Source organism: Chenopodium quinoa, unplaced genomic scaffold, assembly GCF_001683475.1.
Source record: "Chenopodium quinoa cultivar QQ74 unplaced genomic scaffold, ASM168347v1, whole genome shotgun sequence".
NCBI lineage: Eukaryota > Viridiplantae > Streptophyta > Magnoliopsida > Caryophyllales > Amaranthaceae > Chenopodium > Chenopodium quinoa.
In genome coordinates, this window is record NW_018742651.1 from 705,728 (window position 1) to 722,554 (window position 16,827).

Sequence of the window (16,827 nt, forward strand, 5' to 3'; positions counted from 1 at the left end):
ACCTAACTAAAATGATGCTGACATACATCCCACAAACTTTTCGTTGCAAAATAGGGTCCACAGTCCACTCCATTTGAGCAGTACTATGTATCTGGTTGGGAGCAACATTTGTGTGCAAAAATCAATCTTCTTATTTTAGTTGTTTAGAATTCCAAACAATTTTTTTGATGAGAGAGAATCAATTGCCCATAATTGTGGCCCTGTTTTGGTAGATTCGCCTAACTTCCATAGATTTAGATTGTGGTTTTCATATTACTTTAATCAATTTTTTGTACTGCAATACCCAATAGTCCAAGATTACTTTTTTTTTTTTTTTTTAATGAAGAAAAATTAAATTAAATATAATTACAAAAGAAAACCCCTATTTTAAAAAAATAAAAATAAAGATAACATTTTTGTACGATTACTCGGTTTTTTTTTGTTGTTTTCTAAAGTGGGTTTTTTCATGTCTCTCTTCAATTTGGGTTCAATTTATCTCACTTTTTGACAAATTCAACATCGTCCTCCAATACCTCTCTCTACATTTTGGGGTTTTGGGTGTTTTTTTTTTTTTAGATCTTAATTTTTGTTTTCAGATCTTGCGGTTGGTTCGCAAGCCAGAATCAAGGTTAGATTCAATGTTTTGAGTTATACAGTGTATTTTTTTTTTATGTATATAGATTTGCACTTCAACTGTTTGTTGAATTTACTCAAAGAAAGAACTGGGTATTGTAAAAGATGTGATTTTTATTGATGTTGTTGTGAATTGTATTGTGGGTTTTCGATTCAAGTTTTTCTGTGAAGGTATTGATTCGTTGAACTGGTATATTGGTAGCTTTGTTAGTATAAATTTTGATTCTTGCTCATGAATAGAAGCTGGTTAGTTGTTTTTGAGGGGTTTATTGAGAATTTCTTGTATGTTTTCAAGGGAGCTTAGTTCAATCGGTGCATCCTCTATCTGATGGAATTGGGTAGGGAAATCTGGGTTTAAGATTTAAGTTGCATATATAATTGGAAATTGAGCTGTTTTGAGGGTTATATCTGTAAACAATGGAGGCTGGGATGGGAGGGATAACCGATGTTTATAGTTCAGCGGTGTTGCCGGTGTCTGACCCGAAAGCAGTAGGAAAGAAGACTTTGGAATGGGATTTGAATGATTGGAAATGGGATGGTGATCTTTTTCTTGCCACTCCATTGAATACTACTCATACACCTTTAGATTGTAGAAGTAAACAGCTTTTTCCCCTTGGACCGGAACTTGCAATGAACAATAATGTAGGCTCCGAAGAGATCAGTATAACTAATGAGAAAGGAAAGAGGGAAATGGAGAAGAGAAGGAGGGTTGTGGTTGTTCCTCATGAGGAGCTGAATGAAGAAGGTAGACCACTGAATTTGAAGTTGGGTGAGCAGGTTTATCCTATAGCAGAAGATGAAGCTGATAAATTGGAAGGGAAGAGTGTGAAAAAGAGTAGGTCCGCTGGAACTGGAACTTCCCAACCTGCCTGTCAGGTAGAAGGTTGTATGGCCAATCTTAGTAATGCCAAGGATTACCATAGACGTCATAAAGTTTGTGAAGTGCACTCCAAGGTCAGTGAAGCTTTTGTGAGAAATGTTATGCAACGGTTCTGTCAGCAGTGTAGCAGGTTCCATGCTCTGCCAGAATTTGATGAAGGGAAGAGAAGCTGTCGTAGACGTCTTGCAGGGCATAACAAGAGGAGAAGAAAAACACTTCCTGAAACTTCACCTAATGTTGGTTCCTTGACTGATGAAAAGAGTGCAGGCTACCTACTAGTTAGTCTGCTGAGAATTTTGTCCAATCTGCACTGTAAGTATTTGTTTACTTACATTTTGTGTCTTTTTTAATGCAAGTTGGATGCTGATTATGGACATTGTTGATTGCTATGTGTTTTTTTTAATTAAATTGGACTGTTACTGCAGTGGTTTACTTGTCTGCTTCTCATCCATCACCTCTTAAAGTTGTTGTCTTCAGTTCACCATGCGTTTGTAGTCAAACATGTTGAATAAAGGAAATCTTTTGTTGCATTCAGTAATATATTTAGCGGATGATCTCAATTGTAGAATTTGAAAAGGCCTTTGGTGTATTTACTTATTGTCATTATCTTATTTTAAAACAGTGTATGTGTTTTCACTTCTGTCATTTTGATAAGTACTGGATCCCTTTACATCAACTCTACGCCTTTTCTGACAGACATAATCCCTCTGATTATACTTTCATTTCAACATCAACAATGCATTTGCACCAACACCTTTAAAGTGGTTTTTGCCCTGCAGGGAAACAGAAAGTTGGATGTATGCAATCTTTCTTTGGTAAAAATGGACAGGTTGTTTCCAATATACTTTAAATCGATATGCAACATATGCATGTTACTTTACAATAAATTAAAAGTGCTAAATCTTTGATTAAAGATATAACTAGTTCATTAAACTACAAAAACCAAGATTTGCTACCCTTAGGGGTTGACTGAGGAAAACTCCCTCTGATGCTTAAGTCAGTGCCTAGCCGAGTGTAACTGTAAAGTACCAAAAATGTCAGACCGAGATGGCAAGACCCATTAGGGCTTGAATAGGGGTATTTATAGATGTACTTTAAGCCTTTAAGGCATATCATCTTTTCTGAGATTCTTCTTTTTTGTCTATATCTATTTAAATCTGTACCGTTTTAGCTAGATGCCTGTGGTTGCCCCCATACACCAAGTATTATAGAGCTTTCATTCCACCAGAAGTTTAAAATAATGTTGCTTTAAGTGATTGCAATCTTGATTTGAAGTTTCATCCCGCCTTACTGTTATAGTAATGTGGACACTGGCAAGTTTAGAAGTAATTATTTAGACTAGCAAAATAATAGTTGGAGATATGTTACAAGCTACGTTGCTTTTTAATTTTGCTGCCTAGGGTCCTAGAGGAGTTGGTTATGTAATCAAGTTGTCCCATCTTGTCTCTGTGGAATTGATCCTTCTTGCTTGATTTTATAAAGTTCTATGTGAATTGCAGCAAATGGTTCTGATGAGACAAAAGATCAAGATCTAATTTCTCATCTTTTGAGAAATCTTGCTAGTCAAGTTAGTGGAAGCAACTTGCCTGAACTACAGCAAGGATCTCAGAGATTACTCAATGCAGGAATATCTGTCGGAATTCCAGAAAAGGTGTCAGATCTTATCGTTGATGGTTTATTTGCAAATTAGCTTTCTTTTTCATGAAGCCTCTAAAATCCTTTTTCTGGTATTCAGAACCCTTCTAGCGCACAAGAACTATGTCAAGCTGTGCCTTCAGCAGAAGCACATATAGGATTACTGACCAGAGAAAATCAGCATCAGAAAGAAAAAACACAATATGCTTCACAACCGGGCATTTTCCATCCAGCTGATGGTTCCATAGCTACAAAAGGAAGTGTACCTAGGGCTTACCTTGGCATTGACTTAAATAATGTTTATGATGACTCTCAAGAATGTGTAGATATTCCAGGAAATGGACATGGTTCTATTGCTTGTGCATATTGGCCAGAACATTTACAGAAATCAAGTCCACCTCAAACAAGTGGAATCTCCGATTCAAATTCTGGTCATTCTAGTTCTAGTGGCAGTGATTCACAGGTACATTCCTCTTCATGCAGATCCTCTAGAGCTTACAATTTACTAGAACTTATTTGGTTGGAACACCCCCTCTTCCTTTTACACAAACATTTTTTTATTGGCATCATGTATAGATGCTTGGCACTTCGACTTTCTAACTGCTGTTATGCCTATCATAGAATCAGATGAGGCTCCCCACACACACACACACACACACGTTTCTTTAGTTTCTAGCATTCACTTTGACTGAGAACATGACGCTGGAACATTGATCCAAGATTAGTCAGCGTCTTTAAGTTGGGAAAAGCTGCATGCATGTCATCAAGAATTTTTAGACATGCGTTTAATTATTCTGTGATTGTATTCTTCTTGAATAATGGCTATAATGCTGTTATCTGCCTTATCATCAGCATTTCAAGGTTTTGTGTAAAGGGGAGAGTATTTTTCACACTATATTCTTTTACGGAGAGAAAGGGGGGTTTGGAGGGGGGGGGGTGATGATTGGGATGGGCTATGTACGCTTTAGCTGGCAACGCCTTGTTCCACCCGCTAGGAATCTTTTTGGCCATTCAGAAAATGTCCTTTGGACCTTTTGCCATTCTTGTTCCTGTACTTTGTCTTTTCTCTCGTCCTTATTATTCTAAAACTTTTTAGGGCCGAACTGATCGGATTGTTTTCAAGCTTTTTGGTAAGGATCCAGATGACTTGCCTCATCAATTGCGAACACAGGTAATGGTATTCCTCCCTTATTATGATTAGGTCATTGTTTGATTAATTGTCTCGTGCTCAAAATGTTGAGGTATTTAAATCTGTGCATTTCAGATTCTGGATTGGTTGTCCCACAAACCTTCGGACATTGAAGGGTACATCAGGCCTGGTTGCATTGTTTTGACAATATATCTTCGTTTGAACAAGTCTTTATGGGAAGAGGTTTTCTTCTTATCCTTGACTTGGTAGTTTTCCTATTCCACGAAGGCTACATGCTGAGACTTTTATTTTTCTATTATCCTTTCAGCTCTGCTATGACATGAGCTCCAGTTTGAGTAGGCTCCTGAGTCTGTCTGATGATCCATTTTGGAAGACAGGATGGATCTATACCAGAGTGCAGCAAAGTGCAGCATTTATTTGTGATGGTTGGTTTTCACACCCCCTCACCAGTTATTTATTTATTTTTTTATTAGATTAATGTTTGAAATATCATACATTAATTTATTACCAGATTCATCACTTAGAGTATCATGATCTGTTATAGCTGTCATTATTCTTGTTTACCCTTGCTAATTCAGCTCTTTTTTCTTGTGCTGAAGGTCGGGTTGTTCTAGATACTCCTCTACCTTTCAAAAGCCGTGGCAGTCAAATTTCAAGCATCAGTCCCATTGCGGTTCCTGCTGCTCAGACAGTGCAGTTAGTTGTTAAGGGTTCTAATCTCTCTGGGCCAACTTCTAGGTACTTTAACCATCATGTTCATGTAAGCTACTTCAGTTGTCATTTTTGAGAGTTAACTTCGGATTGTTCCCCTTCCGTACGGAAATGATACATTTTTATTTTTTATTTTTAACATTTTTGTAAAATAACTTTGAGGCTTACATTTGAGATTTGGTTAGCAGTTGATAACTTTTGTATATCTCAATTTACTATGTATAGGTTACTTTGTGCTATAGAAGGGAGGTATTTGGTCCAAGATAGCTGTTATAGCCTGGTAGAGAGTACTGCCGAGCAGGATGAGGTTCAGTCTCTTAGCTTTCATTGCTCTATACCAAATGTTGTTGGGAGAGGATTTATTGAGGTAATGCTATCTTATGCTTCTTGGTTAATTACTCGGGCTTTCCCTCCAGTGTCTCACTCTAGTGTAAGCTAATTTCTTGTACATAAAGGATGAATACAAACTACTAATACATTCTACTATCATATCTTTTCACAATTTGTAGGAATGTATTGCTATCTAGTTCTTTTGGTGTTCAAATACAATTTTGGTTAAGAGTTTTGTTTAAATATCTTGCGATCCAATCATATGCCTGCAACGTTTGAAGCTTTCCTACTTGATATGCTTGCTTCGATTTGAGATCAAAATTATGTATACTCATAACTCATTTTCAAATAAGTGAAAGAATCTGACATAATTGTGTTTGTCTCTGCATTAAAAATTGTCATGAAAGGTGCTTACCAAAGACTTCTAGGATTTGGAATATAATAAAAAGTGACATGAAGGATGTGTTTCCTTCGTATATCCAGTTTTTAGATAAATTATTCTTACCCTGAATTCTGAGTCATGTGTTTAAGACATTCAGATATGTACTTGGGTACACACAGTTTCTACTTGGTAATTCAGAGTATTAGAATAATCTGCTCAATGTGTCAGGATTAGCCTGTTACTTTTTGTTCACTGAGATACTTCTGGTAATTATTTTCGTGCAGGTGGAAGACTATGGCCTCAGTGGTTGCTTCTTTCCATTCATAGTTGCAGAACCTGAAATTTGTTCTGAGATTTGCATGCTTGAAAGAGTAATGGAGACTGTCGGTACAGATGAGGGTATTAATAGAAGGAATGACGCCTTAGAGTTTATACATGAGATGGGTTGGCTGCTACACGCGGATCGTTTAAGCTCAATGTCTGGCCAACCTAATATCCAGTTGGACCTCTTCCCTTTTGTACGACTAAAGTGGCTAATAGATTTTTCAATGGACCATGATTGGAGTGCTGTTTTAAGAAAACTTCTGGATTTGCTGTTCAGTGGAATTGTTGATACTGGAAATCATGCTTCTGTCAAAAATGCATTGTCAGAGATGCCTCTCCTCCACACTGCCGTCCAGAGAAATAGCAGGTCAATGGTGGAATTTTTGTTAAGATACATACCCAAAAAAGTTAAAAATACTAAAGGCTCAGAACAGAAGCAGTCACATTATGAACCACCCATCAGCTTCTTATTTAGACCTGATGTTACTGGTTCCAATGGGTTGACCCCTTTGCACTTAGCTGCCAGTTGTGCTGGTTTTGAGAATATTTTGGATGCCTTGCTTGAAGATCCTGGAATGGTAATGAAATTATCGATGCTTGCTTTGATTTATTTAACTATAATACTTCAAGTATATTTTTGAAAATGTTCTTTAGTTATTAGGTAATAAATTAAGGTATTGTTTATGAAGTTCTTGTGTAAGTGTGTGGATCCCCATTATTGAACCTTCTCTTCATTCATTATCATCATTACATTTTACCATTTAAAGACATGAGTATGAGCGGAAATGAATATGTATGTTAATTGGAAGTGTTGCACTATTATCTAAATTACCGAATAAGCTGTGTCCGTTTGTGGCTTTATGAATAGTGATTCTGTTTACTAGTGATCATTCTGGATTCTAATATGTTTCTCTTGTATAGGTTGGTATTGGAGCTTGGGAAAACGCCCGAGACAGCACAGGATTGACCCCAAAAGATTATGCTTACCTTAGAGGTCATAACCATTACATTGTTCTATTCCAGAGTAAAGTTAACAAAATTTCATCTGGCAAACATGTAGTTGTGGATATCCTTGGACTCTCGAACTTAAATTCCAAGCAAAAGCAGTCTGATGAACTCAAATCTGCAAAGTTCAATAGCTTATACACTGAGAAGCGGCAAATCAGTCAAAACTGCAAACTTTGCGTGCAGAGGCCAAATTATGGATTCAGAGGAACATCACTAACATGTAGGCCAGTAGTGATGTCTCTTGTTACCATTGCTGTAGTTTGTGTTTGTACAGCTCTGCTTTTCAAGAGTATGCCTCGAGTTTGTTATATCTTTGTGCCATTCAGGTGGGACTCACTGAAATATGGAGCAGTGTAGTTTACTTACATTCGCCTGTATAGTCTTAAGAGGTTTGTGAAAAAAGTTGGGAGTGGGGGACTGCCTGTTTCTAAAGAAGAGGGTGTAGCAGACTAATTAGTAGTTTGTTCAGATATTTCTTGTATGAGCATTACTCCTTGTACATGTAATCTTATCTTTTGCCCTGTATTTATAGAGTGAAGATAGAATTCAAACGTCTAATTAACCAAAATTGTAATGTAAAAGACAATTATTTATAAATGAACTGTTGCCTAGTCGTAATAGCTCTTCGGATCTTGCTTCAGTTGTTATTTTGCTGGTCCAGTTGATTAGGAAATGATTGATTCAGAGTTTCAGACTGTGAATTTTGTAGAAAAGAGAAGCGATGAGGCTGAGAAGCTTGCTGTAATTGTTGATGTATTGGTTCAAAATCGTTTTGAGTTGATTGAAGAGATCAATACAAGCTTTGTGCTTGGTGTTGGCTGGGATTTGATCATGGAAATGCAAAAATTGGAGAAAACGAGTTTAAGCCTCAATTGCCACATCCCATCGCAAACATTCTCCCTCTAACTCTCTCCATGCTCTCCCTCACTTGATTATCATCATCAAAACTAGCTAATGTCGTCATAAAAAAACTTGAATCATTGTTCTCATTAGAATTTACTCACGGAAAAAATTGATAACATACCACTACTTAGCATCTCGTTTTGTTAGGTCTAAGGGTGTGCTCAACAACAACAACTTTTGGAGTAGCTTTTAATGTTTTGACCAAGCCAAAACATAACTTAACTCATAGTATAATATTGTATGAATAACTAGTGGTTAGGGGTGTCAATTCGGTTAAGCAGTTCGGGTTTGGGTTGGGTATATCAGTTTCGGGTTATAACGGGTCGGTTTATAACGGGTTGAAATAATAAGCGGGTCAGTTTGGGTCGGTTTTGAAAATTATTGGGTCAGTTCGGTTTGGTTTTTTTTATTGCAGTTTCTATTCGGATCAGGTCCTTATCGGGTCGGGTTCTAGTCGGTTCGGGTCATAATCAATTTGGGTTGAACTGGGTCGGTTTGAAAACGGGTTTAGCCCATTTAATGTGGGTTTCGGTTAAAAACAGTCCGGGTCTTAATCAAGACGGGTCGTAATTGGTTCGGGTCATAATCAGTTTGGTTTAACTGGGTCGGTTCGAAAATGGGTTTCGATTCAAAACAGATCGGGTGAAATCGGGTCCAACCATTATCGTTTCAGGTTATAATCGGTTTAGATTTAACTTGGTTGATTTGAAAACGAGTTTACCCAATTTGAAGCGGGTTTCTAATCAAATCATATCGGGTTAAAATTGAGTCGGATGATTATCGAGTCGAATTAGTCAGATAACGGGTAGGATCGAGTCATGTTATAATCAAGTCAAGTCAAGTCATAAATAAGTTGGGTTTATCGAGTAGTGGGTTGAAACAGATTAAAGCATAAACATATTGGGTAACAGGTTGTAAATGACTCAGTCATAACGGGTTACGGGTTTTAAACGGTTTGGTCACAACAGGTTACGGGTCGTAAACGGTTCGGTCACAACGGGTTACGGATTATAACTGGTTGGGTCACAACGGGTTACGGGTTGGAACGATTTAGGTTTATCGGATTTTTATCGGGTTTTAACGGTTTTCGGTTTAAAACGGGTCGGGTTACTATCGGGTTTACACGTAATCGGTTTGGGTTGCTTTAAGTTTCGGGTTGTAACGGTTTGGCTTGATAACGGGCCGGGTTAGTAACGATTTGTACAAATTCGGTTCAGTTCAGTTTCGGTTTGGACAAATTGGGTCGGGTCAGTTTTCGATTTCCAAAAAACGGGTTTTAAACAGTTCAGTTCCTTTTCAAATCGGTTCGAAACAGTCGGGTTTAACGGTTCGGGTCAGAAACTACCAAAATGGAGCGCTCATGATGATAGCTTTTAGCTTTTAAAGTAAAAGGCACAAAAGCTAATCTAGAGTAGTGTTTGTCAAAAACTACCAAATCTACTTTAAAGTTATCATATTAAAATTTGTATTAGTATTCAACAATTTACGGTGTTGAAACCTTTATCAAAGAACTACTTCTAACCCTATTAGCTAAATAATTTTGCTCTCACAAGTCACAACTATCATCAATTCACATATCTATTAGCTATTACAACAACTAATTTTACTGAACACATTTTAATTTTCACATAACAAGACTTTATAAATTTCCAAGAACTTTTAGGAAAATAACCCCAACTATTGCTAACTTACCTATTATAATCCCAAATAAGGTTTATATTTTAATAAACCTACTATGCACCCAGTTTTCCTAGAGTAGACCCAGCTAGTTATCAACCTAATATAATAGGTTGCTTTAACATGTGGCATCACGTAAGCGGTTAAAAAAAATTAAAAATAAAAAAAACTCTCCTCCCTACCAACCACCCCCATCCCCCTAGTCCAATCGGATTCCAACACCGCGTCGCTGAAAACCTCTCCTTTCCCCTTCAACTCCACCAAAAACAACCACCTCGCTCGCGAAATCACCCCAGCCTCCGATCCCTCCTTGTCCTATTATCTGTTAGCGAAATTCTCCCACTAAGGTTTTTCGATTTTCCGACGAGGAAGGGAAAGGAGGAGTGGTTATTGAAGGTGGAATTGCAGGCTAGTGGTTTTGGGGGTAGGGAGGGTCATCGCTGGCAATGCGGGACTGCGAGAGGAGCAATAGTTGTTGTGTCGGTGGCTGGTGGTTTTGGGGGGTTAGGAGGCCTGTCGATTGTTGGTTTTGGGATGACCGGTGGTTTTTGGGGTTAGAGGAGGAAGGAGGGGGAATGGTTTTCTTGTATTTTTCACCGTTGCATTCTACACCTTTGTCACATATCCATCATGAGCGCTCCATGAGGCAATGACATTGCCAAGTCTGACATTAAGTAGCCTGCAATTACCAGAACCCAGTCCCACTACAATTCAATCTAAGAATGAGAAGATGTATATTCCATTTTGTCAGAGCCACAAGAGCATATGGCAGAAACAAGGGAAGGGAATCCATAATCCGCACATTCATTGTTCCACATATGAAGGTTTTCAACGATAGCAGGATCAATGAATTTGCATATTAGCAAAAGACTCTCAATAACAAGGAAAAAGTAATCAGTCTAGAGATTTGGTAAAGGTGGAAACTGTAGAACTTTATTAGGTACTGTAATGCGGAATTTCACGAATCATGTTCGTTCGTATCTATATAGGATGTACAAGCAATACACATAAAGAATCACATAATACATACCTTTGACACGTGATTTCCAAGTTGCGATTAACTACCAATTAGGGAGAGAGTAGAGTCCCAAGTGTTGCTCCTCTACTTAGTTCACAGAATTCGAATGAGCGGTCCACCAATAATAGATTGGTTGAGTGAAGGAGGAATATCACGATCACCACATTTGCGGACAACTGGCCACCACCACGAACCACCACCACTGTGCACACACCACCGCACCGGCGCACACCAAGGAGGACGGACGAGAGTGAGAGAGTTTGTGAGGGGTTGGCTTGTGTTTGCTAATTAGGGTTTGATCTAATGATCACTAAATGTTCTAATTCAACCCTAGGCACCTAGTCTATTTATAATCATGTTATAACTAGACTAGGAAGCAAGCCCAATCCACCTATACTCCTCCATATGGCCGACGACATAGAGGGAGAAGGCCCATTAAAGGCTTCTTCCTCTTATGCTCAAGCTAGGCCTTTTGTGTGACCTTATAGAATCCATTCAATTGGCTTTAGGCTATTTTACTAGCCCAAAGATCGTAAGTACCTCTAATTATGATAATACGACGACCCAAAAGAACGAACTTATAAGTCCATAATTTGATCCATTATATATCTAGTAATTATTGCACTTGACGAAGACATAAATTCTTCATAAACTACTTCTACTTTCCCTATACCTAAGAAAACCATTTTCAGTACCAACTACTAGCCTTTCTATAGATTCTAAGAAATGCATGCAGGTATACAAAGTACTATTGCTGGTGAAAATTCCACAAGAATATGGGTATGAATTTAGTATACTAGCTTGCAGGTTAATTTTGACCCTCATTGCAGAAGATGGAGGTCAAGAAGTTTGAGTCATACTGGCAGATGATTCAGAAATTATTAAAACCACCCATCCTCACCTTAATTAAAACCTAAAAACAAAAGACCTCCACCGTATAAACCCCTAGCCACCCCTCTCTGACCCTTGGGACCCTACCGGGTAGGGAATTTGAGTTTGGGGGAGTAGCGGTTGGGGGTTTATACGGTGGGAGAGGGGTTTTTTTTAAAGAGATATTGAGATTGAGTTTTAGAGGTGGTTCAGTGGTAGTTTCGGGAGGATCGAGCTGAGGGTTGGGGGTCAAGGTGTCATCGACAACATGGGGTAAGGGATCTTGGTGTGGCGTAGGACAGGGGCGGGGGAGGTACCTGGCTTGGTTGGGTAGGATGGCTGTCGGAATTGTGGGTGGTTGTTGAGTTTCGTGGGTGAGGCTATTTTTTTTTTAGTTTTTTTAAAAAATTTCAACTAATCTAGTGGTGACACGTGTCACTTAAATCTTTAAAAAAAATATAACCTTTTTAACAGGTTACCGTTCACTTGGGACTAATTTGAGCGAATGACCCATAAAGTTCGGATTATTTAAAAAAAATCCAAAGTTATTATTTTGAGCGAACGGGTAAAAGTTGGGATTATTTTTGTCAATTCTTCATATGCAATATCATGATACACATTATTGTAAATGAATAATCAAATAAAGTAAATATATATCACTACTATGCATTAAACTAACTTTGGTTTTGATCTTGTGAAATTTAATATTTGAACTATCAAACCGTGCAATACACGGGTCATATACTACTCCGTAGTCCGTAGTAATCCATAACCCTTAAAAGCCAAATTCAAGGGTGTCGGTAGCATTTTTTTTTCTTTTTCTTATGAACAGTAAAGTACCAGTTTTACCCTTACTTCATGCCTATTTTTTTTTTTTTGCTGAAAATCCTTATGAACAGTGATTTGGCGACCCTACCCTTCTTCTTTTTGTTTTCTTTTCGATTTTTTTGTTCTTTATTTTCTGATTATGTTTTTCGTTTTTTTTAAATGTAGGTTGCACATGGAGCTGTTGGTTGATGTATTTGATGAGCTGCCATATTCTACAGATGTACACATCATCCCATAAAGAGAGGCACCATGTAAATTGTTATGAAGAGGATAGTGTTAAGTAGCTAATGTAATCCTGAAATTTGGGTTGTAATTAGTGACATGCATTCTAATAAGGATGTGTGATTGGTTATTAAAAAGTGTTGCTGATTTTAATTCAATTAGTGTTAGGTAGTTAATGTAATTAGATTTTTTATAATTTGTTGTTGTGATTCTTAATTTTGGATTATTGTAATACATTGTAATAAGAATTTGTGGCTAATTTTAAATATATTATGATGGTTTAAAATTCGTGGATGCTTTAATTTATTAAATTGGTATGTTGTTAGTTGTGGTATTTTGTAAGGCTTAAAATTAGCTGTAATTTCAATCTACACTGGTTATTTTATGGTAAGGGAAATTGATTACCTTAGTTTCACTTAATGTTGATAAGTAAGATTGAAATTATATAGACTTAATGTTGATTATAGTTTGGAATTAGATAATGGAATTTGTTAGTGTGAAAATTGTTGTGCCAATTGGATTGCAATATATTGTTTGGTGGTAAAAAAGGTTGTTACTTGGATATTACAATGATCAGCTCAGCTCAATCTATTATCCAGGCGATTTAATGGTGAGTGTGCATGCTATTCAATGTTGTGTTTGACGGTGTGGGTAATGATGCTTAATACCTCTTAAAGAACTCTTTGGTTGGCAAATTTAGGTGTGCAATTTAGGACTATATAAAGGGTCTTGTAGGATTGATTCTTAATCAACAAAAGAAAGGCTATTGAGCTAGAAACACAGGGGGAGGGGAATTGGAATAGGTGAGAAACTTATCAACTTATATTATTTAAGTGGTTTCCTGGTTTAAATCTTATTAAATCTTCAGAGATAAATATATGATCTGCCTCATTTCTATGCATACTTGCAATGGATTGTATAACCAAAATATTGTACTAAACCTTGACAAAAAAAACATTGGACATTATATATAAAGATCAGGACACATTTATTGATAGCCCATGGATTGTATTGTTTGGACTGATAAAATGGATTCTTGGTTAGATTGATGGGGGTAATTTTGTGGCTGAAATTATTGCAGTCATATCTTTAAATTGGTTTTCATGTTTTGGTGCTTGGAATTTAATGTCAATGTTGTTATAATTTTGAGTACCATGATTTGATGATAATGGTTTGCTTAAAATAACATTATTCTGTTTAGGAATGGTCTTAATACAGTCAAGAAAAAAAAAAAAAGAAGAAAGACAAAATTAGATAATGTAATATTATGAATTAACAAATTTTAATGTTTGTGTTTGGATTGAATGTGTTTTCTATCTTATTAGTTGTGTTGATCAAAGGCTTGAGATAAATATTATTATTGTGGCTAAATATGGATAAAATGTAATTTTGGTCTCAGATTAATTGGATATTTGTTGATGACTTGTTGTTAATGTTTGTGGGTGGTGATTAATGGTGTTGATAATTTATTGGTGATTATTTTATTTTAATTTTGACTTTGTTCTGATTTCTGTTGTAGGTTGTAAACAAGTGTTGCTGATTGCTTGTGCTGTAGAATCTGCTGTAAGTGTTCAAGATCATTTCTTTATTTTTTTGTTGTATTACTAGGAGATGTTTGTTTGAAATACTATTGTTTGGTTCATGCATGTGTTGTTGTGGCTGAGTGTGCTGATTTTCTATGTTGTTGTTGTGTGCTTTACACTTTGCTTGTTGCATGTTTGTGTTGGACTTTTGGTGTTAATTGTTGGGTAGAGCTGTGGTGGTTGATACTTTAAGGGTGTTAGGAGGGTGTATTCAGTCTGTTGTTAGTTTAATTTATATTTTTGCTTGTTTTGAAGTTGTTTTGGGGTCACAGTAGAAATAGCTTTTGTCATGGATTTAGTACATTTGTAAGACCTGGTAGGATGTTAGGGGTGATAGGCGGGTTTCGTAGCTTGCTATCGTGGTGTGTTGTAGTTACTTAGGTTCTGATGGTATATATTGGTTATGCACACAGGTAATGAGCCCAGAATCGTTGAAAGTTACCATTTCGTTTCAGTGCTTGCTGAATCAGGTTATTGTCTTCCTGAAGCTAGCAGCCCTTACTTACAACTTGGCTGGTGTTACTGGGAATGTTGTTAATCTTACTTTGATTACTGTGTGTGTTCTTTCCCCTTACATTTATTAGGGCGGTCCTGTTGTTACTCTTGATTAGGTATGGCAACGGGTCAGATCTGGAACGAATCTGAATGGATCCAGATCAAGATTCGTTTTTGCACCCTGGATCCGGATCCGATCCGGATCCGTCGGATATGGAGAAGGAGGATCCATATCCATATCCGTTGGATCCTACGGATCCAGGTCCAAAATGGGTCCAAAACGGATCCTGTACATTATACCTATTTTTTTAGCAAAAAAATCTAGTTTTCAATTAAAACCATGGTTTTACTTTCAATTTTCAAACCTCCCTCAACTGTTTCGTTCAATATTTGAATCCCAATTCTACAACTACTCCAATAATCAAGAAAGCTTACATAAATCTCAACAATCCATAAATACTTGTCTTATGAAGTTATGAATAACAATACAAACAAATACACGACATAATTAACCAACACAAAATAACCACAATTTATAATAACTAAATGACAAAATGAAAATTAAAACATGCATAAAACTGCAACTAGTTACAAATCATTAAGCATTAAGATAAAAACAATTGGTTTAATAAAACCAAACATAAAGTAAAGAATTTGAAGATAATTAAACTAGAATTCACGAACTGTAAGTACTTGAAGTTGTTGGAGAGGATGGGATGGATGCCGGAGTGTTGGACTAACGGTCGCCGAAGTTAGGCTGATGGAGTTTCTTGAGATTTGCAGAGTGAAGGTGGAAGACAGGGAGTCAGGGAAAGAGGACAGAGAGTCAGAGAGTGTTTGACAGTGTGAGATTTTAGGGTTTGGTAGAGTTAAAGTTAGATGTGGGTTGGGCTTGTATTTTAAAAATTATTTTTCTTTATATAAAAAACGGATAAACGGATTCGGATACGGGTATTGGGGTTAGACCCGTATCCAGATCCGTTTTTCAGGACAGGATCCGTCGGGTCCAATTTTACAAGATCCATATCCGTGAAAACGGATATGGATCCGCGGATCCGGGTCGGATATGTATCTATTGCCATCCCTATCTTGATGCTTCTTGTGAGAGTGCTGCTGAACAAGCTACTCGCCTTTTGTTAGCAGAATATGGACTGCAAATACATGATTTGAGTTCAGAGATCATGTATAGGCTTGATCTCTATGCTTTCCTTTATGAGATGAAGTGCAAAGCTGTTGACTCATTAAATAAGCCTTCGCCTCCAAAAAAGAACAAATGGCCTGTCCCACCAGTTAGGCCACAGGGTGACAAATACATATGCATTGATTACATAAATGTGATGCGTGTAGTTGTTGCAACTAAGGCAAGGGTTTCTTTAATTGAAGTGGCTGAGCTTGCTGCAGCAAAGTGGGTTGCTTGGTTGACAGTTGTAGACGCCTAAAATGTCTCCCCAAAACCAAACCCGATGAGGTACACCTTTCACCGCCATTATTGGTTGGGTTAAGTATTTAATATTTGGAGTGCTTAAATTCATGTTCTATCCAATATATTTCATAAACCAATCCATTTCCTAGCTCATTTCCCTAAACCATAGCTTGTTATCCACTTTTCGTGTCCACATCGCAAAACCGAGAGAAACTAATTTTTTTGGTCTTATAATTTTGATCCAACTATTATTTTGTTGAATAGGCCTTGAAATAAGTTTTCCAACCATATATCATAAACCCAATTCTGAGCTATAACGAAAAAGATATGAGCAAAACACTAAACTCGGCCCAAAATCGACACCCTTCCACTAAAACGGCCATATCGTAAAATATAAAAATCATTTTGACCTGATTTTAATTGTTTTGGAAATTATACTTGATAAGCTTTCCAATGATATATTATATGCCTTATTCCAAGTTACGGATCAAAAGTTATGATGATTTTAAAAACGGGTAAAAAACTGGAATCACCGCGCACAGTGCAAAAGCACCGTGTCACGGGAGTGTGCCCCGTCTGACGGTGCCTTCCCCTATCCGACGGTGCCTGGTGCCATGACACAATATTGCACATCGTGTCACGGTTCTATTTTTGAAGCTCTTTCGCATTAAATTCCACCGTGGCACGGTATCTATTGTCGTGACACGGTACCTGCTATCGTGACACGGTATTTTCCCACCGTGTCACAGTGCTTTTTCCGTGTAATTTCCGTGTTT

The 16,827-nt window shown here is 37.2% G+C and overlaps 1 protein-coding gene across 2 annotated transcripts; it reads left to right on the top strand.

Moving 5' to 3' along the window:
* Positions 1 to 392: 392 nt before the first annotated feature.
* LOC110722053 (squamosa promoter-binding-like protein 1) lies at positions 393 to 7,652 on the top strand. Of its 2 annotated transcripts, XM_021901287.1 has the most exons (11): positions 393 to 607; positions 908 to 1,804; positions 2,992 to 3,143; positions 3,228 to 3,590; positions 4,224 to 4,298; positions 4,392 to 4,499; positions 4,585 to 4,702; positions 4,877 to 5,015; positions 5,214 to 5,355; positions 5,985 to 6,602; positions 6,946 to 7,652. In XM_021901287.1, the coding sequence occupies exons 2-11, from the start codon at positions 1,030 to 1,032 to the stop codon at positions 7,387 to 7,389; spliced, it is 2,934 nt and encodes a 977-aa protein (XP_021756979.1). In that variant the 5' UTR covers positions 393 to 607; positions 908 to 1,029; the 3' UTR covers positions 7,390 to 7,652. The 2 variants fall into 2 exon arrangements, with proteins under 2 accessions (XP_021756979.1, XP_021756978.1); XM_021901286.1 differs by having other exon boundaries at positions 393 to 1,804.
* The last annotated feature ends 9,175 nt before the right edge of the window (positions 7,653 to 16,827 follow it).